This window comes from Dreissena polymorpha, chromosome 5, assembly GCF_020536995.1.
Source record: "Dreissena polymorpha isolate Duluth1 chromosome 5, UMN_Dpol_1.0, whole genome shotgun sequence".
Taxonomy (NCBI): domain Eukaryota; kingdom Metazoa; phylum Mollusca; class Bivalvia; order Myida; family Dreissenidae; genus Dreissena; species Dreissena polymorpha.
In genome coordinates this window covers 26,711,992-26,738,363 of record NC_068359.1, presented here as the reverse complement: position 1 = coordinate 26,738,363, position 26,372 = coordinate 26,711,992, and the positions used below count along the sequence as shown (strand labels likewise).

Below are 26,372 nucleotides of genomic sequence, written 5' to 3'. Positions count from 1 at the left end.
AATGGCAGCTCGAAAAGCTCGATACATTGCTCTTATAGCATTTTAATACAAAAATTGCAAATTTGTAAAATTTGAAATTTCCATGTTTTGACGTTTATTATGTGTGTTTTCGCATCAAAATAAAGGGGGTTACCATCACAATCGATACATCGCTCTTATAGCATCCTATAACAAAAGTTGCAAATTTGTAAAATTTGAAATTTCCATGTTTTTGACGTTTATTGTATGCGTTTCGCATCTGAATGTAGTTTAGCATCAAAAAGAAGCAAAGTTCAAATTTTACAAATTTGTAATTTTTCAATTTTTGATTAATGTGCATGTCTGGGACTGTACAAATATGATTGTTTTGTGTGTAGCAATGAATGCAACTCAATGACAGCTCGAAAAGCTCGATACATTGCTCTTATAGCATCGTAATACAAAAATTGCAAATTTGTAAAATTTGAAATTTCCATGTTTTTGACGTTTATTATGTGTGTTTTCGCATCAGAATAAAGGGGTTTACCATCACAATCGATACATCGCTCTTCTAGCATCCTAAAACAAAAGTTTCAAATTTGTAAAGTTTGAAATTTCCATGTTTTGACGTTTATTCTATGCGTTTCGCATCTGAATAAAGTTTAGCATCAAAAATAAGCAAAGTTCAAATTTTACAAATTTGCAATTTTTCAATTTTTGATTAATTTGCATGTCTGGGACTGTACAAATATGATTGTTTTGTGTGTAGCAATGAATGCAACTCAATGGCAGCTCGAAAAGCTCGATACATTGCTCTTATAGCATTTTAATACAAAAATTGCAAATTTGTAAAATTTGAAATTTCCATGTTTTGACGTTTATTATGTGTGTTTTCGCATCAAAATAAAGGGGGTTACCATCACAATCGATACATCGCTCTTATAGCATCCTATAACAAAAGTTGCAAATTTGTAAAATTTGAAATTTCCATGTTTTTGACGTTTATTGTATGCGTTTCGCATCTGAATGTAGTTTAGCATCAAAAAGAAGCAAAGTTCAAATTTTACAAATTTGTAATTTTTCAATTTTTGATTAATGTGCATGTCTGGGACTGTACAAATATGATTGTTTTGTGTGTAGCAATGAATGCAACTCAATGACAGCTCGAAAAGCTCGATACATTGCTCTTATAGCATCGTAATACAAAAATTGCAAATTTGTAAAATTTGAAATTTCCATGTTTTTGACGTTTATTATGTGTGTTTTCGCATCAGAATAAAGGGGTTTACCATCACAATCGATACATCGCTCTTCTAGCATCCTAAAACAAAAGTTTCAAATTTGTAAAGTTTGAAATTTCCATGTTTTGACGTTTATTCTATGCGTTTCGCATCTGAATAAAGTTTAGCATCAAAAATAAGCAAAGTTCAAATTTTACAAATTTGCAATTTTTCAATTTTTGATTAATTTGCATGTCTGGGACTGTACAAATATGATTGTTTTGTGTGTAGCAATGAATGCAACTCAATGGCAGCTCGAAAAGCTCGATACATTGCTCTTATAGCATTTTAATACAAAAATTGCAAATTTGTAAAATTTGAAATTTCCATGTTTTGACGTTTATTATGTGTGTTTTCGCATCAAAATAAAGGGGGTTACCATCACAATCGATACATCGCTCTTATAGCATCCTATAACAAAAGTTGCAAATTTGTAAAATTTGAAATTTCCATGTTTTTGACGTTTATTGTATGCGTTTCGCATCTGAATGTAGTTTAGCATCAAAAAGAAGCAAAGTTCAAATTTTACAAATTTGTAATTTTTCAATTTTTGATTAATGTGCATGTCTGGGACTGTACAAATATGATTGTTTTGTGTGTAGCAATGAATGCAACTCAATGACAGCTCGAAAAGCTCGATACATTGCTCTTATAGCATCGTAATACAAAAATTGCAAATTTGTAAAATTTGAAATTTCCATGTTTTTGACGTTTATTATGTGTGTTTTCGCATCAGAATAAAGGGGTTTACCATCACAATCGATACATCGCTCTTCTAGCATCCTAAAACAAAAGTTTCAAATTTGTAAAGTTTGAAATTTCCATGTTTTGACGTTTATTCTATGCGTTTCGCATCTGAATAAAGTTTAGCATCAAAAATAAGCAAAGTTCAAATTTTACAAATTTGCAATTTTTCAATTTTTGATTAATTTGCATGTCTGGGACTGTACAAATATGATTGTTTTGTGTGTAGCAATGAATGCAACTCAATGGCAGCTCGAAAAGCTCGATACATTGCTCTTATAGCATTTTAATACAAAAATTGCAAATTTGTAAAATTTGAAATTTCCATGTTTTGACGTTTATTATGTGTGTTTTCGCATCAAAATAAAGGGGGTTACCATCACAATCGATACATCGCTCTTATAGCATCCTATAACAAAAGTTGCAAATTTGTAAAATTTGAAATTTCCATGTTTTTGACGTTTATTGTATGCGTTTCGCATCTGAATGTAGTTTAGCATCAAAAAGAAGCAAAGTTCAAATTTTACAAATTTGTAATTTTTCAATTTTTGATTAATGTGCATGTCTGGGACTGTACAAATATGATTGTTTTGTGTGTAGCAATGAATGCAACTCAATGACAGCTCGAAAAGCTCGATACATTGCTCTTATAGCATCGTAATACAAAAATTGCAAATTTGTAAAATTTGAAATTTCCATGTTTTTGACGTTTATTATGTGTGTTTTCGCATCAGAATAAAGGGGTTTACCATCACAATCGATACATCGCTCTTCTAGCATCCTAAAACAAAAGTTTCAAATTTGTAAAGTTTGAAATTTCCATGTTTTGACGTTTATTCTATGCGTTTCGCATCTGAATAAAGTTTAGCATCAAAAATAAGCAAAGTTCAAATTTTACAAATTTGCAATTTTTCAATTTTTGATTAATTTGCATGTCTGGGACTGTACAAATATGATTGTTTTGTGTGTAGCAATGAATGCAACTCAATGGCAGCTCGAAAAGCTCGATACATTGCTCTTATAGCATTTTAATACAAAAATTGCAAATTTGTAAAATTTGAAATTTCCATGTTTTGACGTTTATTATGTGTGTTTTCGCATCAAAATAAAGGGGGTTACCATCACAATCGATACATCGCTCTTATAGCATCCTATAACAAAAGTTGCAAATTTGTAAAATTTGAAATTTCCATGTTTTTGACGTTTATTGTATGCGTTTCGCATCTGAATGTAGTTTAGCATCAAAAAGAAGCAAAGTTCAAATTTTACAAATTTGTAATTTTTCAATTTTTGATTAATGTGCATGTCTGGGACTGTACAAATATGATTGTTTTGTGTGTAGCAATGAATGCAACTCAATGACAGCTCGAAAAGCTCGATACATTGCTCTTATAGCATCGTAATACAAAAATTGCAAATTTGTAAAATTTGAAATTTCCATGTTTTTGACGTTTATTATGTGTGTTTTCGCATCAGAATAAAGGGGTTTACCATCACAATCGATACATCGCTCTTCTAGCATCCTAAAACAAAAGTTTCAAATTTGTAAAGTTTGAAATTTCCATGTTTTGACGTTTATTCTATGCGTTTCGCATCTGAATAAAGTTTAGCATCAAAAATAAGCAAAGTTCAAATTTTACAAATTTGCAATTTTTCAATTTTTGATTAATTTGCATGTCTGGGACTGTACAAATATGATTGTTTTGTGTGTAGCAATGAATGCAACTCAATGGCAGCTCGAAAAGCTCGATACATTGCTCTTATAGCATTTTAATACAAAAATTGCAAATTTGTAAAATTTGAAATTTCCATGTTTTGACGTTTATTATGTGTGTTTTCGCATCAAAATAAAGGGGGTTACCATCACAATCGATACATCGCTCTTATAGCATCCTATAACAAAAGTTGCAAATTTGTAAAATTTGAAATTTCCATGTTTTTGACGTTTATTGTATGCGTTTCGCATCTGAATGTAGTTTAGCATCAAAAAGAAGCAAAGTTCAAATTTTACAAATTTGTAATTTTTCAATTTTTGATTAATGTGCATGTCTGGGACTGTACAAATATGATTGTTTTGTGTGTAGCAATGAATGCAACTCAATGACAGCTCGAAAAGCTCGATACATTGCTCTTATAGCATCGTAATACAAAAATTGCAAATTTGTAAAATTTGAAATTTCCATGTTTTTGACGTTTATTATGTGTGTTTTCGCATCAGAATAAAGGGGTTTACCATCACAATCGATACATCGCTCTTCTAGCATCCTAAAACAAAAGTTTCAAATTTGTAAAGTTTGAAATTTCCATGTTTTGACGTTTATTCTATGCGTTTCGCATCTGAATAAAGTTTAGCATCAAAAATAAGCAAAGTTCAAATTTTACAAATTTGCAATTTTTCAATTTTTGATTAATTTGCATGTCTGGGACTGTACAAATATGATTGTTTTGTGTGTAGCAATGAATGCAACTCAATGGCAGCTCGAAAAGCTCGATACATTGCTCTTATAGCATTTTAATACAAAAATTGCAAATTTGTAAAATTTGAAATTTCCATGTTTTGACGTTTATTATGTGTGTTTTCGCATCAAAATAAAGGGGGTTACCATCACAATCGATACATCGCTCTTATAGCATCCTATAACAAAAGTTGCAAATTTGTAAAATTTGAAATTTCCATGTTTTTGACGTTTATTGTATGCGTTTCGCATCTGAATGTAGTTTAGCATCAAAAAGAAGCAAAGTTCAAATTTTACAAATTTGTAATTTTTCAATTTTTGATTAATGTGCATGTCTGGGACTGTACAAATATGATTGTTTTGTGTGTAGCAATGAATGCAACTCAATGACAGCTCGAAAAGCTCGATACATTGCTCTTATAGCATCGTAATACAAAAATTGCAAATTTGTAAAATTTGAAATTTCCATGTTTTTGACGTTTATTATGTGTGTTTTCGCATCAGAATAAAGGGGTTTACCATCACAATCGATACATCGCTCTTCTAGCATCCTAAAACAAAAGTTTCAAATTTGTAAAGTTTGAAATTTCCATGTTTTGACGTTTATTCTATGCGTTTCGCATCTGAATAAAGTTTAGCATCAAAAATAAGCAAAGTTCAAATTTTACAAATTTGCAATTTTTCAATTTTTGATTAATTTGCATGTCTGGGACTGTACAAATATGATTGTTTTGTGTGTAGCAATGAATGCAACTCAATGGCAGCTCGAAAAGCTCGATACATTGCTCTTATAGCATTTTAATACAAAAATTGCAAATTTGTAAAATTTGAAATTTCCATGTTTTGACGTTTATTATGTGTGTTTTCGCATCAAAATAAAGGGGGTTACCATCACAATCGATACATCGCTCTTATAGCATCCTATAACAAAAGTTGCAAATTTGTAAAATTTGAAATTTCCATGTTTTTGACGTTTATTGTATGCGTTTCGCATCTGAATGTAGTTTAGCATCAAAAAGAAGCAAAGTTCAAATTTTACAAATTTGTAATTTTTCAATTTTTGATTAATGTGCATGTCTGGGACTGTACAAATATGATTGTTTTGTGTGTAGCAATGAATGCAACTCAATGACAGCTCGAAAAGCTCGATACATTGCTCTTATAGCATCGTAATACAAAAATTGCAAATTTGTAAAATTTGAAATTTCCATGTTTTTGACGTTTATTATGTGTGTTTTCGCATCAGAATAAAGGGGTTTACCATCACAATCGATACATCGCTCTTCTAGCATCCTAAAACAAAAGTTTCAAATTTGTAAAGTTTGAAATTTCCATGTTTTGACGTTTATTCTATGCGTTTCGCATCTGAATAAAGTTTAGCATCAAAAATAAGCAAAGTTCAAATTTTACAAATTTGCAATTTTTCAATTTTTGATTAATTTGCATGTCTGGGACTGTACAAATATGATTGTTTTGTGTGTAGCAATGAATGCAACTCAATGGCAGCTCGAAAAGCTCGATACATTGCTCTTATAGCATTTTAATACAAAAATTGCAAATTTGTAAAATTTGAAATTTCCATGTTTTGACGTTTATTATGTGTGTTTTCGCATCAAAATAAAGGGGGTTACCATCACAATCGATACATCGCTCTTATAGCATCCTATAACAAAAGTTGCAAATTTGTAAAATTTGAAATTTCCATGTTTTTGACGTTTATTGTATGCGTTTCGCATCTGAATGTAGTTTAGCATCAAAAAGAAGCAAAGTTCAAATTTTACAAATTTGTAATTTTTCAATTTTTGATTAATGTGCATGTCTGGGACTGTACAAATATGATTGTTTTGTGTGTAGCAATGAATGCAACTCAATGACAGCTCGAAAAGCTCGATACATTGCTCTTATAGCATCGTAATACAAAAATTGCAAATTTGTAAAATTTGAAATTTCCATGTTTTTGACGTTTATTATGTGTGTTTTCGCATCAGAATAAAGGGGTTTACCATCACAATCGATACATCGCTCTTCTAGCATCCTAAAACAAAAGTTTCAAATTTGTAAAGTTTGAAATTTCCATGTTTTGACGTTTATTCTATGCGTTTCGCATCTGAATAAAGTTTAGCATCAAAAATAAGCAAAGTTCAAATTTTACAAATTTGCAATTTTTCAATTTTTGATTAATTTGCATGTCTGGGACTGTACAAATATGATTGTTTTGTGTGTAGCAATGAATGCAACTCAATGGCAGCTCGAAAAGCTCGATACATTGCTCTTATAGCATTTTAATACAAAAATTGCAAATTTGTAAAATTTGAAATTTCCATGTTTTGACGTTTATTATGTGTGTTTTCGCATCAAAATAAAGGGGGTTACCATCACAATCGATACATCGCTCTTATAGCATCCTATAACAAAAGTTGCAAATTTGTAAAATTTGAAATTTCCATGTTTTTGACGTTTATTGTATGCGTTTCGCATCTGAATGTAGTTTAGCATCAAAAAGAAGCAAAGTTCAAATTTTACAAATTTGTAATTTTTCAATTTTTGATTAATGTGCATGTCTGGGACTGTACAAATATGATTGTTTTGTGTGTAGCAATGAATGCAACTCAATGACAGCTCGAAAAGCTCGATACATTGCTCTTATAGCATCGTAATACAAAAATTGCAAATTTGTAAAATTTGAAATTTCCATGTTTTTGACGTTTATTATGTGTGTTTTCGCATCAGAATAAAGGGGTTTACCATCACAATCGATACATCGCTCTTCTAGCATCCTAAAACAAAAGTTTCAAATTTGTAAAGTTTGAAATTTCCATGTTTTGACGTTTATTCTATGCGTTTCGCATCTGAATAAAGTTTAGCATCAAAAATAAGCAAAGTTCAAATTTTACAAATTTGCAATTTTTCAATTTTTGATTAATTTGCATGTCTGGGACTGTACAAATATGATTGTTTTGTGTGTAGCAATGAATGCAACTCAATGGCAGCTCGAAAAGCTCGATACATTGCTCTTATAGCATTTTAATACAAAAATTGCAAATTTGTAAAATTTGAAATTTCCATGTTTTGACGTTTATTATGTGTGTTTTCGCATCAAAATAAAGGGGGTTACCATCACAATCGATACATCGCTCTTATAGCATCCTATAACAAAAGTTGCAAATTTGTAAAATTTGAAATTTCCATGTTTTTGACGTTTATTGTATGCGTTTCGCATCTGAATGTAGTTTAGCATCAAAAAGAAGCAAAGTTCAAATTTTACAAATTTGTAATTTTTCAATTTTTGATTAATGTGCATGTCTGGGACTGTACAAATATGATTGTTTTGTGTGTAGCAATGAATGCAACTCAATGACAGCTCGAAAAGCTCGATACATTGCTCTTATAGCATCGTAATACAAAAATTGCAAATTTGTAAAATTTGAAATTTCCATGTTTTTGACGTTTATTATGTGTGTTTTCGCATCAGAATAAAGGGGTTTACCATCACAATCGATACATCGCTCTTCTAGCATCCTAAAACAAAAGTTTCAAATTTGTAAAGTTTGAAATTTCCATGTTTTGACGTTTATTCTATGCGTTTCGCATCTGAATAAAGTTTAGCATCAAAAATAAGCAAAGTTCAAATTTTACAAATTTGCAATTTTTCAATTTTTGATTAATTTGCATGTCTGGGACTGTACAAATATGATTGTTTTGTGTGTAGCAATGAATGCAACTCAATGGCAGCTCGAAAAGCTCGATACATTGCTCTTATAGCATTTTAATACAAAAATTGCAAATTTGTAAAATTTGAAATTTCCATGTTTTGACGTTTATTATGTGTGTTTTCGCATCAAAATAAAGGGGGTTACCATCACAATCGATACATCGCTCTTATAGCATCCTATAACAAAAGTTGCAAATTTGTAAAATTTGAAATTTCCATGTTTTTGACGTTTATTGTATGCGTTTCGCATCTGAATGTAGTTTAGCATCAAAAAGAAGCAAAGTTCAAATTTTACAAATTTGTAATTTTTCAATTTTTGATTAATGTGCATGTCTGGGACTGTACAAATATGATTGTTTTGTGTGTAGCAATGAATGCAACTCAATGACAGCTCGAAAAGCTCGATACATTGCTCTTATAGCATCGTAATACAAAAATTGCAAATTTGTAAAATTTGAAATTTCCATGTTTTTGACGTTTATTATGTGTGTTTTCGCATCAGAATAAAGGGGTTTACCATCACAATCGATACATCGCTCTTCTAGCATCCTAAAACAAAAGTTTCAAATTTGTAAAGTTTGAAATTTCCATGTTTTGACGTTTATTCTATGCGTTTCGCATCTGAATAAAGTTTAGCATCAAAAATAAGCAAAGTTCAAATTTTACAAATTTGCAATTTTTCAATTTTTGATTAATTTGCATGTCTGGGACTGTACAAATATGATTGTTTTGTGTGTAGCAATGAATGCAACTCAATGGCAGCTCGAAAAGCTCGATACATTGCTCTTATAGCATTTTAATACAAAAATTGCAAATTTGTAAAATTTGAAATTTCCATGTTTTGACGTTTATTATGTGTGTTTTCGCATCAAAATAAAGGGGGTTACCATCACAATCGATACATCGCTCTTATAGCATCCTATAACAAAAGTTGCAAATTTGTAAAATTTGAAATTTCCATGTTTTTGACGTTTATTGTATGCGTTTCGCATCTGAATGTAGTTTAGCATCAAAAAGAAGCAAAGTTCAAATTTTACAAATTTGTAATTTTTCAATTTTTGATTAATGTGCATGTCTGGGACTGTACAAATATGATTGTTTTGTGTGTAGCAATGAATGCAACTCAATGACAGCTCGAAAAGCTCGATACATTGCTCTTATAGCATCGTAATACAAAAATTGCAAATTTGTAAAATTTGAAATTTCCATGTTTTTGACGTTTATTATGTGTGTTTTCGCATCAGAATAAAGGGGTTTACCATCACAATCGATACATCGCTCTTCTAGCATCCTAAAACAAAAGTTTCAAATTTGTAAAGTTTGAAATTTCCATGTTTTGACGTTTATTCTATGCGTTTCGCATCTGAATAAAGTTTAGCATCAAAAATAAGCAAAGTTCAAATTTTACAAATTTGCAATTTTTCAATTTTTGATTAATTTGCATGTCTGGGACTGTACAAATATGATTGTTTTGTGTGTAGCAATGAATGCAACTCAATGGCAGCTCGAAAAGCTCGATACATTGCTCTTATAGCATTTTAATACAAAAATTGCAAATTTGTAAAATTTGAAATTTCCATGTTTTGACGTTTATTATGTGTGTTTTCGCATCAAAATAAAGGGGGTTACCATCACAATCGATACATCGCTCTTATAGCATCCTATAACAAAAGTTGCAAATTTGTAAAATTTGAAATTTCCATGTTTTTGACGTTTATTGTATGCGTTTCGCATCTGAATGTAGTTTAGCATCAAAAAGAAGCAAAGTTCAAATTTTACAAATTTGTAATTTTTCAATTTTTGATTAATGTGCATGTCTGGGACTGTACAAATATGATTGTTTTGTGTGTAGCAATGAATGCAACTCAATGACAGCTCGAAAAGCTCGATACATTGCTCTTATAGCATCGTAATACAAAAATTGCAAATTTGTAAAATTTGAAATTTCCATGTTTTTGACGTTTATTATGTGTGTTTTCGCATCAGAATAAAGGGGTTTACCATCACAATCGATACATCGCTCTTCTAGCATCCTAAAACAAAAGTTTCAAATTTGTAAAGTTTGAAATTTCCATGTTTTGACGTTTATTCTATGCGTTTCGCATCTGAATAAAGTTTAGCATCAAAAATAAGCAAAGTTCAAATTTTACAAATTTGCAATTTTTCAATTTTTGATTAATTTGCATGTCTGGGACTGTACAAATATGATTGTTTTGTGTGTAGCAATGAATGCAACTCAATGGCAGCTCGAAAAGCTCGATACATTGCTCTTATAGCATTTTAATACAAAAATTGCAAATTTGTAAAATTTGAAATTTCCATGTTTTGACGTTTATTATGTGTGTTTTCGCATCAAAATAAAGGGGGTTACCATCACAATCGATACATCGCTCTTATAGCATCCTATAACAAAAGTTGCAAATTTGTAAAATTTGAAATTTCCATGTTTTTGACGTTTATTGTATGCGTTTCGCATCTGAATGTAGTTTAGCATCAAAAAGAAGCAAAGTTCAAATTTTACAAATTTGTAATTTTTCAATTTTTGATTAATGTGCATGTCTGGGACTGTACAAATATGATTGTTTTGTGTGTAGCAATGAATGCAACTCAATGACAGCTCGAAAAGCTCGATACATTGCTCTTATAGCATCGTAATACAAAAATTGCAAATTTGTAAAATTTGAAATTTCCATGTTTTTGACGTTTATTATGTGTGTTTTCGCATCAGAATAAAGGGGTTTACCATCACAATCGATACATCGCTCTTCTAGCATCCTAAAACAAAAGTTTCAAATTTGTAAAGTTTGAAATTTCCATGTTTTGACGTTTATTCTATGCGTTTCGCATCTGAATAAAGTTTAGCATCAAAAATAAGCAAAGTTCAAATTTTACAAATTTGCAATTTTTCAATTTTTGATTAATTTGCATGTCTGGGACTGTACAAATATGATTGTTTTGTGTGTAGCAATGAATGCAACTCAATGGCAGCTCGAAAAGCTCGATACATTGCTCTTATAGCATTTTAATACAAAAATTGCAAATTTGTAAAATTTGAAATTTCCATGTTTTGACGTTTATTATGTGTGTTTTCGCATCAAAATAAAGGGGGTTACCATCACAATCGATACATCGCTCTTATAGCATCCTATAACAAAAGTTGCAAATTTGTAAAATTTGAAATTTCCATGTTTTTGACGTTTATTGTATGCGTTTCGCATCTGAATGTAGTTTAGCATCAAAAAGAAGCAAAGTTCAAATTTTACAAATTTGTAATTTTTCAATTTTTGATTAATGTGCATGTCTGGGACTGTACAAATATGATTGTTTTGTGTGTAGCAATGAATGCAACTCAATGACAGCTCGAAAAGCTCGATACATTGCTCTTATAGCATCGTAATACAAAAATTGCAAATTTGTAAAATTTGAAATTTCCATGTTTTTGACGTTTATTATGTGTGTTTTCGCATCAGAATAAAGGGGTTTACCATCACAATCGATACATCGCTCTTCTAGCATCCTAAAACAAAAGTTTCAAATTTGTAAAGTTTGAAATTTCCATGTTTTGACGTTTATTCTATGCGTTTCGCATCTGAATAAAGTTTAGCATCAAAAATAAGCAAAGTTCAAATTTTACAAATTTGCAATTTTTCAATTTTTGATTAATTTGCATGTCTGGGACTGTACAAATATGATTGTTTTGTGTGTAGCAATGAATGCAACTCAATGGCAGCTCGAAAAGCTCGATACATTGCTCTTATAGCATTTTAATACAAAAATTGCAAATTTGTAAAATTTGAAATTTCCATGTTTTGACGTTTATTATGTGTGTTTTCGCATCAAAATAAAGGGGGTTACCATCACAATCGATACATCGCTCTTATAGCATCCTATAACAAAAGTTGCAAATTTGTAAAATTTGAAATTTCCATGTTTTTGACGTTTATTGTATGCGTTTCGCATCTGAATGTAGTTTAGCATCAAAAAGAAGCAAAGTTCAAATTTTACAAATTTGTAATTTTTCAATTTTTGATTAATGTGCATGTCTGGGACTGTACAAATATGATTGTTTTGTGTGTAGCAATGAATGCAACTCAATGACAGCTCGAAAAGCTCGATACATTGCTCTTATAGCATCGTAATACAAAAATTGCAAATTTGTAAAATTTGAAATTTCCATGTTTTTGACGTTTATTATGTGTGTTTTCGCATCAGAATAAAGGGGTTTACCATCACAATCGATACATCGCTCTTCTAGCATCCTAAAACAAAAGTTTCAAATTTGTAAAGTTTGAAATTTCCATGTTTTGACGTTTATTCTATGCGTTTCGCATCTGAATAAAGTTTAGCATCAAAAATAAGCAAAGTTCAAATTTTACAAATTTGCAATTTTTCAATTTTTGATTAATTTGCATGTCTGGGACTGTACAAATATGATTGTTTTGTGTGTAGCAATGAATGCAACTCAATGGCAGCTCGAAAAGCTCGATACATTGCTCTTATAGCATTTTAATACAAAAATTGCAAATTTGTAAAATTTGAAATTTCCATGTTTTGACGTTTATTATGTGTGTTTTCGCATCAAAATAAAGGGGGTTACCATCACAATCGATACATCGCTCTTATAGCATCCTATAACAAAAGTTGCAAATTTGTAAAATTTGAAATTTCCATGTTTTTGACGTTTATTGTATGCGTTTCGCATCTGAATGTAGTTTAGCATCAAAAAGAAGCAAAGTTCAAATTTTACAAATTTGTAATTTTTCAATTTTTGATTAATGTGCATGTCTGGGACTGTACAAATATGATTGTTTTGTGTGTAGCAATGAATGCAACTCAATGACAGCTCGAAAAGCTCGATACATTGCTCTTATAGCATCGTAATACAAAAATTGCAAATTTGTAAAATTTGAAATTTCCATGTTTTTGACGTTTATTATGTGTGTTTTCGCATCAGAATAAAGGGGTTTACCATCACAATCGATACATCGCTCTTCTAGCATCCTAAAACAAAAGTTTCAAATTTGTAAAGTTTGAAATTTCCATGTTTTGACGTTTATTCTATGCGTTTCGCATCTGAATAAAGTTTAGCATCAAAAATAAGCAAAGTTCAAATTTTACAAATTTGCAATTTTTCAATTTTTGATTAATTTGCATGTCTGGGACTGTACAAATATGATTGTTTTGTGTGTAGCAATGAATGCAACTCAATGGCAGCTCGAAAAGCTCGATACATTGCTCTTATAGCATTTTAATACAAAAATTGCAAATTTGTAAAATTTGAAATTTCCATGTTTTGACGTTTATTATGTGTGTTTTCGCATCAAAATAAAGGGGGTTACCATCACAATCGATACATCGCTCTTATAGCATCCTATAACAAAAGTTGCAAATTTGTAAAATTTGAAATTTCCATGTTTTTGACGTTTATTGTATGCGTTTCGCATCTGAATGTAGTTTAGCATCAAAAAGAAGCAAAGTTCAAATTTTACAAATTTGTAATTTTTCAATTTTTGATTAATGTGCATGTCTGGGACTGTACAAATATGATTGTTTTGTGTGTAGCAATGAATGCAACTCAATGACAGCTCGAAAAGCTCGATACATTGCTCTTATAGCATCGTAATACAAAAATTGCAAATTTGTAAAATTTGAAATTTCCATGTTTTTGACGTTTATTATGTGTGTTTTCGCATCAGAATAAAGGGGTTTACCATCACAATCGATACATCGCTCTTCTAGCATCCTAAAACAAAAGTTTCAAATTTGTAAAGTTTGAAATTTCCATGTTTTGACGTTTATTCTATGCGTTTCGCATCTGAATAAAGTTTAGCATCAAAAATAAGCAAAGTTCAAATTTTACAAATTTGCAATTTTTCAATTTTTGATTAATTTGCATGTCTGGGACTGTACAAATATGATTGTTTTGTGTGTAGCAATGAATGCAACTCAATGGCAGCTCGAAAAGCTCGATACATTGCTCTTATAGCATTTTAATACAAAAATTGCAAATTTGTAAAATTTGAAATTTCCATGTTTTGACGTTTATTATGTGTGTTTTCGCATCAAAATAAAGGGGGTTACCATCACAATCGATACATCGCTCTTATAGCATCCTATAACAAAAGTTGCAAATTTGTAAAATTTGAAATTTCCATGTTTTTGACGTTTATTGTATGCGTTTCGCATCTGAATGTAGTTTAGCATCAAAAAGAAGCAAAGTTCAAATTTTACAAATTTGTAATTTTTCAATTTTTGATTAATGTGCATGTCTGGGACTGTACAAATATGATTGTTTTGTGTGTAGCAATGAATGCAACTCAATGACAGCTCGAAAAGCTCGATACATTGCTCTTATAGCATCGTAATACAAAAATTGCAAATTTGTAAAATTTGAAATTTCCATGTTTTTGACGTTTATTATGTGTGTTTTCGCATCAGAATAAAGGGGTTTACCATCACAATCGATACATCGCTCTTCTAGCATCCTAAAACAAAAGTTTCAAATTTGTAAAGTTTGAAATTTCCATGTTTTGACGTTTATTCTATGCGTTTCGCATCTGAATAAAGTTTAGCATCAAAAATAAGCAAAGTTCAAATTTTACAAATTTGCAATTTTTCAATTTTTGATTAATTTGCATGTCTGGGACTGTACAAATATGATTGTTTTGTGTGTAGCAATGAATGCAACTCAATGGCAGCTCGAAAAGCTCGATACATTGCTCTTATAGCATTTTAATACAAAAATTGCAAATTTGTAAAATTTGAAATTTCCATGTTTTGACGTTTATTATGTGTGTTTTCGCATCAAAATAAAGGGGGTTACCATCACAATCGATACATCGCTCTTATAGCATCCTATAACAAAAGTTGCAAATTTGTAAAATTTGAAATTTCCATGTTTTTGACGTTTATTGTATGCGTTTCGCATCTGAATGTAGTTTAGCATCAAAAAGAAGCAAAGTTCAAATTTTACAAATTTGTAATTTTTCAATTTTTGATTAATGTGCATGTCTGGGACTGTACAAATATGATTGTTTTGTGTGTAGCAATGAATGCAACTCAATGACAGCTCGAAAAGCTCGATACATTGCTCTTATAGCATCGTAATACAAAAATTGCAAATTTGTAAAATTTGAAATTTCCATGTTTTTGACGTTTATTATGTGTGTTTTCGCATCAGAATAAAGGGGTTTACCATCACAATCGATACATCGCTCTTCTAGCATCCTAAAACAAAAGTTTCAAATTTGTAAAGTTTGAAATTTCCATGTTTTGACGTTTATTCTATGCGTTTCGCATCTGAATAAAGTTTAGCATCAAAAATAAGCAAAGTTCAAATTTTACAAATTTGCAATTTTTCAATTTTTGATTAATTTGCATGTCTGGGACTGTACAAATATGATTGTTTTGTGTGTAGCAATGAATGCAACTCAATGGCAGCTCGAAAAGCTCGATACATTGCTCTTATAGCATTTTAATACAAAAATTGCAAATTTGTAAAATTTGAAATTTCCATGTTTTGACGTTTATTATGTGTGTTTTCGCATCAAAATAAAGGGGGTTACCATCACAATCGATACATCGCTCTTATAGCATCCTATAACAAAAGTTGCAAATTTGTAAAATTTGAAATTTCCATGTTTTTGACGTTTATTGTATGCGTTTCGCATCTGAATGTAGTTTAGCATCAAAAAGAAGCAAAGTTCAAATTTTACAAATTTGTAATTTTTCAATTTTTGATTAATGTGCATGTCTGGGACTGTACAAATATGATTGTTTTGTGTGTAGCAATGAATGCAACTCAATGACAGCTCGAAAAGCTCGATACATTGCTCTTATAGCATCGTAATACAAAAATTGCAAATTTGTAAAATTTGAAATTTCCATGTTTTTGACGTTTATTATGTGTGTTTTCGCATCAGAATAAAGGGGTTTACCATCACAATCGATACATCGCTCTTCTAGCATCCTAAAACAAAAGTTTCAAATTTGTAAAGTTTGAAATTTCCATGTTTTGACGTTTATTCTATGCGTTTCGCATCTGAATAAAGTTTAGCATCAAAAATAAGCAAAGTTCAAATTTTACAAATTTGCAATTTTTCAATTTTTGATTAATTTGCATGTCTGGGACTGTACAAATATGATTGTTTTGTGTGTAGCAATGAATGCAACTCAATGGCAGCTCGAAAAGCTCGATACATTGCTCTTATAGCATTTTAATACAAAAATTGCAAATTTGTAAAATTTGAAATTTCCATGTTTTGACGTTTATTATGTGTGTTTTCGCATCAAAATAAAGGGGGTTACCATCACAATCGATACATCGCTCTTATAGCATCCTATAACAAAAGTTGCAAATTTGTAAAATTTGAAATTTCCATGTTTTTGACGTTTATTGTATGCGTTTCGCATCTGAATGTAGTTTAGCATCAAAAAGAAGCAAAGTTCAAATTTTACAAATTTGTAATTTTTCAATTTTTGATTAATGTGCATGTCTGGGACTGTACAAATATGATTGTTTTGTGTGTAGCAATGAATGCAACTCAATGACAGCTCGAAAAGCTCGATACATTGCTCTTATAGCATCGTAATACAAAAATTGCAAATTTGTAAAATTTGAAATTTCCATGTTTTTGACGTTTATTATGTGTGTTTTCGCATCAGAATAAAGGGGTTTACCATCACAATCGATACATCGCTCTTCTAGCATCCTAAAACAAAAGTTTCAAATTTGTAAAGTTTGAAATTTCCATGTTTTGACGTTTATTCTATGCGTTTCGCATCTGAATAAAGTTTAGCATCAAAAATAAGCAAAGTTCAAATTTTACAAATTTGCAATTTTTCAATTTTTGATTAATTTGCATGTCTGGGACTGTACAAATATGATTGTTTTGTGTGTAGCAATGAATGCAACTCAATGGCAGCTCGAAAAGCTCGATACATTGCTCTTATAGCATTTTAATACAAAAATTGCAAATTTGTAAAATTTGAAATTTCCATGTTTTGACGTTTATTATGTGTGTTTTCGCATCAAAATAAAGGGGGTTACCATCACAATCGATACATCGCTCTTATAGCATCCTATAACAAAAGTTGCAAATTTGTAAAATTTGAAATTTCCATGTTTTTGACGTTTATTGTATGCGTTTCGCATCTGAATGTAGTTTAGCATCAAAAAGAAGCAAAGTTCAAATTTTACAAATTTGTAATTTTTCAATTTTTGATTAATGTGCATGTCTGGGACTGTACAAATATGATTGTTTTGTGTGTAGCAATGAATGCAACTCAATGACAGCTCGAAAAGCTCGATACATTGCTCTTATAGCATCGTAATACAAAAATTGCAAATTTGTAAAATTTGAAATTTCCATGTTTTTGACGTTTATTATGTGTGTTTTCGCATCAGAATAAAGGGGTTTACCATCACAATCGATACATCGCTCTTCTAGCATCCTAAAACAAAAGTTTCAAATTTGTAAAGTTTGAAATTTCCATGTTTTGACGTTTATTCTATGCGTTTCGCATCTGAATAAAGTTTAGCATCAAAAATAAGCAAAGTTCAAATTTTACAAATTTGCAATTTTTCAATTTTTGATTAATTTGCATGTCTGGGACTGTACAAATATGATTGTTTTGTGTGTAGCAATGAATGCAACTCAATGGCAGCTCGAAAAGCTCGATACATTGCTCTTATAGCATTTTAATACAAAAATTGCAAATTTGTAAAATTTGAAATTTCCATGTTTTGACGTTTATTATGTGTGTTTTCGCATCAAAATAAAGGGGGTTACCATCACAATCGATACATCGCTCTTATAGCATCCTATAACAAAAGTTGCAAATTTGTAAAATTTGAAATTTCCATGTTTTTGACGTTTATTGTATGCGTTTCGCATCTGAATGTAGTTTAGCATCAAAAAGAAGCAAAGTTCAAATTTTACAAATTTGTAATTTTTCAATTTTTGATTAATGTGCATGTCTGGGACTGTACAAATATGATTGTTTTGTGTGTAGCAATGAATGCAACTCAATGACAGCTCGAAAAGCTCGATACATTGCTCTTATAGCATCGTAATACAAAAATTGCAAATTTGTAAAATTTGAAATTTCCATGTTTTTGACGTTTATTATGTGTGTTTTCGCATCAGAATAAAGGGGTTTACCATCACAATCGATACATCGCTCTTCTAGCATCCTAAAACAAAAGTTTCAAATTTGTAAAGTTTGAAATTTCCATGTTTTGACGTTTATTCTATGCGTTTCGCATCTGAATAAAGTTTAGCATCAAAAATAAGCAAAGTTCAAATTTTACAAATTTGCAATTTTTCAATTTTTGATTAATTTGCATGTCTGGGACTGTACAAATATGATTGTTTTGTGTGTAGCAATGAATGCAACTCAATGGCAGCTCGAAAAGCTCGATACATTGCTCTTATAGCATTTTAATACAAAAATTGCAAATTTGTAAAATTTGAAATTTCCATGTTTTGACGTTTATTATGTGTGTTTTCGCATCAAAATAAAGGGGGTTACCATCACAATCGATACATCGCTCTTATAGCATCCTATAACAAAAGTTGCAAATTTGTAAAATTTGAAATTTCCATGTTTTTGACGTTTATTGTATGCGTTTCGCATCTGAATGTTAATACTACGGTATCTTAAGAATTGTTAATTAGAACCAGAGAATTGAAGATCAGATTCTCAAATTTTTTGTTCGAATATGTCGAACTACGGATATGCCGAAGTCGCTCTTGCATTCCCGATGACTTCGAGATTACGAATTTCAGCTAATACAATTGAAGCATTTTTTTCAGATATCAACGAGTGCCTGATTGAACCTCATTTGTGCACGCCGAATGGCCAGTGCAGAAACACACCTGGTGGTTACGAGTGCGTGTGTAACCGGGGCTACAAACTCGATCCCACCGGGAAGAAATGTATAGGTATGTAAGCGGGGATACAAGCTTGATCCCTCCGGGAAGAAATTTATAGGTATGTAACCGGGGCTACAAGCTTGATTCCACCGGGAAGAAATGTAAAGGTATGTAACCGGGTTACAAGCTTGATCCCATCGGGAAGAAATGTATAGGTATGTAACCGGGGCTACTAGCTTGATCCCACTGGCTAGAAATGTATAGGTATGTAACCGGGGCTTCAACTTGATCCCACTGGGAAGAAATATATAGGTATGTAACCGGGGCTACTATCTAGATCCCACTGGAAAGAAATGTAAAGGTATGTAATGGGAATACAAGCTTGATCCCACTGGAAAACAATATATAGCTACATAATTGTGGCAACAAGCTAAAACCACTTGGGAATCATGAATATGTAAATAACTGGGGAAACAAGCTGTGCCCCACTGGAAAAAATGTACAGATATTTAACCAGGGGTACAAGCTAGATTCGATAAGGAATGTATATGTACATGTATATGTTGAACCAATTGACAATAAATACACATGTGAGTAACTAAATATATACGAATACACGTTTAATTCAAGTCAGAAGAAACGTTTACCTGTGTAACCACGGACTTACGGCTGATCCCATTTTGTTTTCGATGTTGTTGCCAGTTACCAATAGAAACGAAATAAATAGTTATGAAACATTTGCCTTGCATTTACAATTACTCTTACGACAATGCTTTCCGAATACTGTAGATGACTACAACATAGCATGCCAACGCATTTCTAGAAAAGTCTAACTGAATTGCGATGTTTCTTAATACAATGTCTACAAAAGTGGACAGAGAAGCCTATACATGTTCAAGACAAGTTTAAATACATTTATCCCTACATGTTTTCAGATATTGACGAATGCGCCGACGGCCAGTGCGAGAACCTGTGTGAGAATAGTTTTGGAGGCTTCTTATGTGGGTGTCCCGAGGGTTTCCCGGAGTACAGAGACCAGTGTTTAGGTAGGACAGGGGCCAGTTTAAATATTCTTCGTAGTAAAATATTCACATGTCCGTAAGATTGGTTGTCCGTGTACTTTTTATTATTGTAAAATATACATGCATTGACTAATTTATATCGTGCGATCGGGTATGGTGGTTACGCGGGTGTGGGGGGGGGGGGATTTCGATTTTTAAAGTCAGTAGACCAAATGTCGAGGTCGCAGGGGCTTGTAACATGAAACTATACAGATACAAGAGTCGGTAGCAATCAATTAAGGAAACTTACAGTGATGGTAATATCTATCTGAACCTTGGACAATGTATTCCCAGAGAGTACCATATACATTATAGAACTGCCTAAAGTTATAGTCACTTTCCAAAAGGAAGATCCAGCCAGTGTCTTTACCCATACACTTCAACACCGTTATTTCGAAGTCGTCGGGACCGTTAAAAAAACTTCGGATTAACGATAATTCGAAATAAACATTTGACTGACGACTTCTTTGATTCTGTAATAATAAAACGTTGTGGAATTCGCATGGTTCGGTTGCACGCTACTATTAATAATTGTTTTACTTAAAAACGTAAACTAGTCAGATGGCAATAGATTTCTACTTGTAACAAACGAAGGAATAAAACGATTCTTGTTCCTCTTTTTATGTTTGTTCTCTGAGTACAGAACATATTAAATATAATGAATATGCACTTATTATCAGAACATATAAAATATAACGAATAGCACAAATTGTCATACATGTAAATACAGATGAATACATTTTCGGAAATGTATTAACATTTTTTGAAAATAAGACGCGATGTCTCTCTGAACACTAGACTTAGCAGCACTAAACTGGACGCGTGTAACATATTTCTCCAATGTGTCAAGGACATTGAGGCACTCACTTTCGCCCGTGTTTGCTCGCAGAAGGTAGAGTTTATATAAGATGAATTTCATTGGACCACATTTACTCAGACCAAATGTAGCACGTTAATTTGTTACTAAAGAATGCAAAACTACATAAATAGTAATTATCGGCTTTTGACGACATTATAAAATTAACGTCTACGCGCAGACGACAAAGGAGTAATTATCAGCTTTTGACGCGCCACGCCCAGACGACAAAGGTGTGAAATTTTGCTTACCGTTTTGCAGCTTTGACTTCGGATTAAAGATTGATGATTTGGTGCGAATTATATTGTCGGGACCGACAGAATCACTTCGAATTAACGATTTTTTCGGTTTAACGAAGTTCGGATTAACAATGAAATTTTACATTAAACAAAGAAGAATCAAATTCGGGACCGGAAAAATACTTCGAAATAACGGTGACTTCGGATTATCGGCGTTCGAAATAACGGTGTTGAAGTGTATATTGATTTTTCTTTCTACCAATATATTGATTTTTACTTATTATGTCGAATTGTCATCATTAAAGTCTTAAAAATGCAACTTATGGAGGCATACACGTTTTACATATTTGTTGCGGGTATATTGAAATACTGATTTTTGTTTTAAACAAATGTAACTTATTATACGGTTAGACTTCATAGCTAGACTCATCGGTTAGACTACAAGATTAGACTCCAGTTATCACTATTATTAAACACAGGAAAACAAATACAATTCATTGACATATGGTAATAGGATTATTTATTAATAAGCTCATTTTGTTAGAGTATTAGACGAGCAAAAATCGCTTTTAAATGGCTGCAACGTTTTTTACAGTGATTGACGTGTGCGCCGGAAGTCCCTGCGTGTTCGAATGTGTCCCGGCTGGCCAGATGTACTCCTGCGGATGTCCCCCGGGCTACCAGTTGATTGGCGAAGGGTGCATTAGGATCTCATATATATAACACCCTCTCGCTTATTTATCACAAGAATAATAGCGTTGTTACTATAAGTGTAGTGAATTTAAATAAATGTGGTTGCTATTTTGTCTTAAAAGTACTTTAGTGTACAACTTGTGTGCATCCGACATTTTCACGCACACATCGTTATCAATATTTTGATGAAATGGGTTTTGTTTAAGTTTTATAATGATTAATAATTCATTGAATATATTGTAAGGTTTAACGTTTAGCAGAAGCAAACTTGCTGACAAACTCACGATAATCGAATACTAAATACATAATTTGAGTGTTGTAGAGTGGTTGATATGTGAAATCTATTGAACAGATTAGGGGATGGGTTTTAATTATATTATTATGTACAGAAATATGGTCGATGCATGAAAGATCTTTCAAGTTAGAGATGTATCTACTGAAAATTATCAAACAAAATAGGTGTTAGACAAATCACAAACATGTTTCATCCACAAAACAAAAATAGTTTTAACTCTTACAACCTCTGAAGACTGAAATATGACAACATTGAAAATATATATAAACGTGCATCTACACAACACAAATCAAACTGTTGTATCATTTAAGATAACAAACAATTGCATTACAGAAACCAAAGAAACATGTGTATGTATAGGTGGGTATTTCCCGTTAAAAGAAATGTGGGTATGCACGATTTTGATATGTGTTAAGTTGTAATATATTAATAAAAATATGTTACAATAACACATAATAGGCAAGAAAAATTATACATTGAAGACGAATTTCATAAAATGCAGCAAAGACAAATTAGCGCACCGAGCCGATTGTAACGAAGATATTTCGTACGTATTTTTCTACAATAACCGAAGCATTCGTCTTTTTTATTAGGATCGGAGTAAGTGTTCGTGTGTCGTATGAATAGATATCGTTGCAGGAAATCAAAATGATCCGTAAAACTAAAATTTAGATTCACATCGTTCATGCATTATATACATACTGGCGAATTCGACTGTACAGACATTTTCGATTTCTGAATTAAATATCTGGCTTATTTTGCATTTTTTGACACATGTTCTTCTTAACTTTTATTTTAATTTATATTGAAATATATGTATAATAAGTTTTTTTTACACATTTTATATAAATTCATACATATTTGACAAAACCGTGCATACCCACTTTAACTTACATAAACCATAAAGCATGTTTTATCACCCAATAGGCACTGCATACAGACCATCTCTCTCTCTGAGTACAAGAACATGTTCCCTCCCGGCGTGAACCTGCCCGACGAGTCGTCCCTGGGGACCGGGGAGCTTCCCCCGGGCGAGGTCTGCTACTCGTGTAACATCGGAGACGCCCGATTGGAAGTGCCATTGTCGAAAAGAACAAAAAGAGGTATGTGGTACCGAGGAGATTTGCGAACTTACTGCAAATCTACTGTTGATATAAACACACATACGCTTAATACAAAACTTATTTGAATGAAACAAATTTTTAAACTAAAAAAACTAATTACAATTGAGAGTAAACGCATTAAAACTCTTTACAAATGCGTGGTCATTGATATTTAACACTGTACACACAAGTTTCGAGAAAACATTGAAACATGGTATTGTGAAGAAAACATAAATACATGGTGTTGTGAATAATAAGAATTGAATATTTAAGTGCTCCTCACAAGGAGCAGCGGTAAACTTCAGACCAGTTATTTTAGATATTTCATTGACTTTTGGTTCATGATTGTTCTATCAATGTAAAACCTTCAAAATATATCAAACATTGTTGTCTTGACGTAAGTTCTAGTAGTAAGATGAGAATTCGCTTCAGGACAAAATGTCTGGCTTGTTGTGTTTTCCGATAGTGTTGAGTTATCTCCAAAATATCACAGAGTTACTAGATCGCAGTTAAAGGTCAATCCTAGATATACATTAAAATACCTTTAAATATCGAAAAATATTGAAACACAGCATGTGTCTTATAAATGTTATAAATGAAACGAATGGATGAAATGCGTTAATGATGCATAAATAAAAATGCGCATTATTGTTTACCAAATGGCGGAAACTCACTCGTAGTAAATGTATTATTCATAATCGTCATTGATACTTTTTCAGGTATCGTGCAGAATGAAGTATCCTCCCCCCGTAAGTCTCTCATACGAGACAATGTCAACGAGGAAACAGTAGAGGATATCCATACACCCAATATATTTCGTCCGAAACTACTGCGGGTAACCAAACGTGCTGCTGTACGTCAAAGGGTAAGTGAGACCCACTAAGGTAACTCAAGCACAACTTTCATTATATGTTACAATAATGCATTCCGATTGTATTCAAAGTTATTACAATAACACATGTATTATGATATATTAAAGTGCTCCCTCATTAGTTAGACACGTGTTTTGATGTTGCTTTCTGATTAGACTTGGAATTTTTGTATGCATCATCTAGAATTATTTCATTGTTTGGGGTTCTCAACCATTATGCACAAAACAACGGTCTGTAACGTATCTTATCCTTATAACATGTTTAAAATGTCATTGCAATTTCTCCTTTTCAAATGGCAATTGTTGCTTTGTGTTCATTAAAAAAAGGGAATTTTTCTACGTTTAAATTGCAACTTTTTCATTTTTTTACGTTCTAACTCGAATATGTTTCGTGACCCTCATTATTTATCAAAATTGTTATCAGTTGGAGTTCTCTACGTTTTAAGTGAAAATTCCTGTATTTTCTGCGTACCAAATGAAAAATATTGCATTTCTTCTTACAAAAAGGAAATGCTATATCACACTTACTTCCGGTACTTACTATTTAGATTTACAGCCATTCTTAGTGAAGCTTAATTGTTTCATTAAAGTCACAACGTTTTTAGTTCTTATTTCGTTATTCTTTGTTTCATGTTTATTATGCTTTGTTAAAGTGTTTTGTTTTGTTTACATTTGTGTTGTGTCCATATGTATGTTACCAATTATTTCAGGGCAACGTACGACGCCACAGCAGGCGTCAGAGCAACACCAATGGTCATCTTGAATACAGGGGTACGGAAAATGAACATCTTAACGCCACCCAACCACTGGCAGTCTACGTTCACCTATCGGACGTGGACAGAAAGACTGATCTGGTCAAAACACTCCCAACGCTTTCCATTCTACAGGGAAATGTAAATTATACAGTCACTAACAGAGCCGATGTAATTTTCTTCCTCAAAGAGAAAAACGGGATCAACTCGTTGCACGCCGAGCATAAAAAGCTGTCCAAGGGAATGTCCTATCATATTGATATTGAGGCTCTACCAGTGGACGATGACGTCACGTTATCGGGCCATGACGTCCGTCTTGGTAAAACTGTGTTTAGGTTCTTTGTTTACGTGTTGTAACAATTATAATACTTAGAAGGTAATTATTAAAGCTTTGATGACAACGCGCTTGTATGCGAGGAGTATAATGCCAGTTTATGTACTTATAGGAGTATGTTTATGAAGTTGGAGTTATCCGATCTTAGACATTCATGTATATATATGTTTACATGGTGTAAGTGTTAAATTGCGTGTTCATACAGGTCAAGGCCAGTACATGTTTAAGGCACATTTATATTTTTATATAGCACATTGCATAAGAAAACACATTTTTCTTTAGTATGCATTTACCACATGCAAATTTGTGATGTATAAATGTGCAGTTAGAATGCATTACATCTTTAATCGTATTTTCAATACAATATTGTTACAAAAAGTTGTTACTTTATTTTGCTCTAATGCCCCATGCACAATTTATTCAAGTATTCAGTATTTATTAACACGTGTACAAGTCGTACATTTAATCGCTGTATTGATTTATTTGAAATTAATCATACACATATACATACATACAACGGTATAATGCTAATCATTTAAATGTTTGCAGCGTTAAGTTGTATTGCATTTGAACTGTTGCTTTTTATGAGCATTTGTGTTAAACATTAAATGTATTGAATGTATATTGACGAATCGTAAACAAGCTGTGCATACCATACTATTTGAAAATGTATGTTCACAATATTTTCAACATCTACAAAAGTGTTTATAATATTCGTGTATTTGTTTCCTGTGTCAAAAAATTTAGTTTTTACTTAATTTGAATAATTTTAGAGTGTGTGGTATTTTAAACATGTCTAAAAGCTGGTCGTTGCTAGAGTTTTGCAATAACAGTGTATCGATATGTTTTGGTAATAAGTGTACATGTACACATTAGCGCTTCCGTCATACTCCTGTATGAAAAAAAATAAAGGTTATATATATGTGTCGCAGTTGTTTTTTCGCGAGCAAGATGTATTTATGATATCAATAACGGTTTATATAAGGAATAATGTAAAACGAGAAAGCAATTAAGTTTCTTGTATATTTTGTAATGAATTGATACAAAGTTGCATGCCTACGAACTTTTTACCAAACAGAACTTCAGGCCAGAAAAGCATTCTGCACGTTTGTTTAATTATATACTCGTTACATGCTTCGAA

At 31.8% G+C, this 26,372-nt stretch overlaps 1 protein-coding gene across 1 annotated transcript; it reads left to right on the top strand.

The window, feature by feature from the left end:
- Nucleotides 1–20,782: 20,782 nt before the first annotated feature.
- Nucleotides 20,783–25,632, top strand: LOC127832234 (fibrillin-1-like). The gene is made up of 5 exons (XM_052357541.1): nt 20,783–20,980; nt 21,779–21,881; nt 23,099–23,274; nt 23,994–24,139; nt 24,856–25,632. Exons 2-5 carry the CDS (start codon nt 21,835–21,837, stop codon nt 25,252–25,254), a joined length of 768 nt encoding a protein of 255 aa, XP_052213501.1. The 5' UTR covers nt 20,783–20,980; nt 21,779–21,834; the 3' UTR covers nt 25,255–25,632.
- The last annotated feature ends 740 nt before the right edge of the window (nt 25,633–26,372 follow it).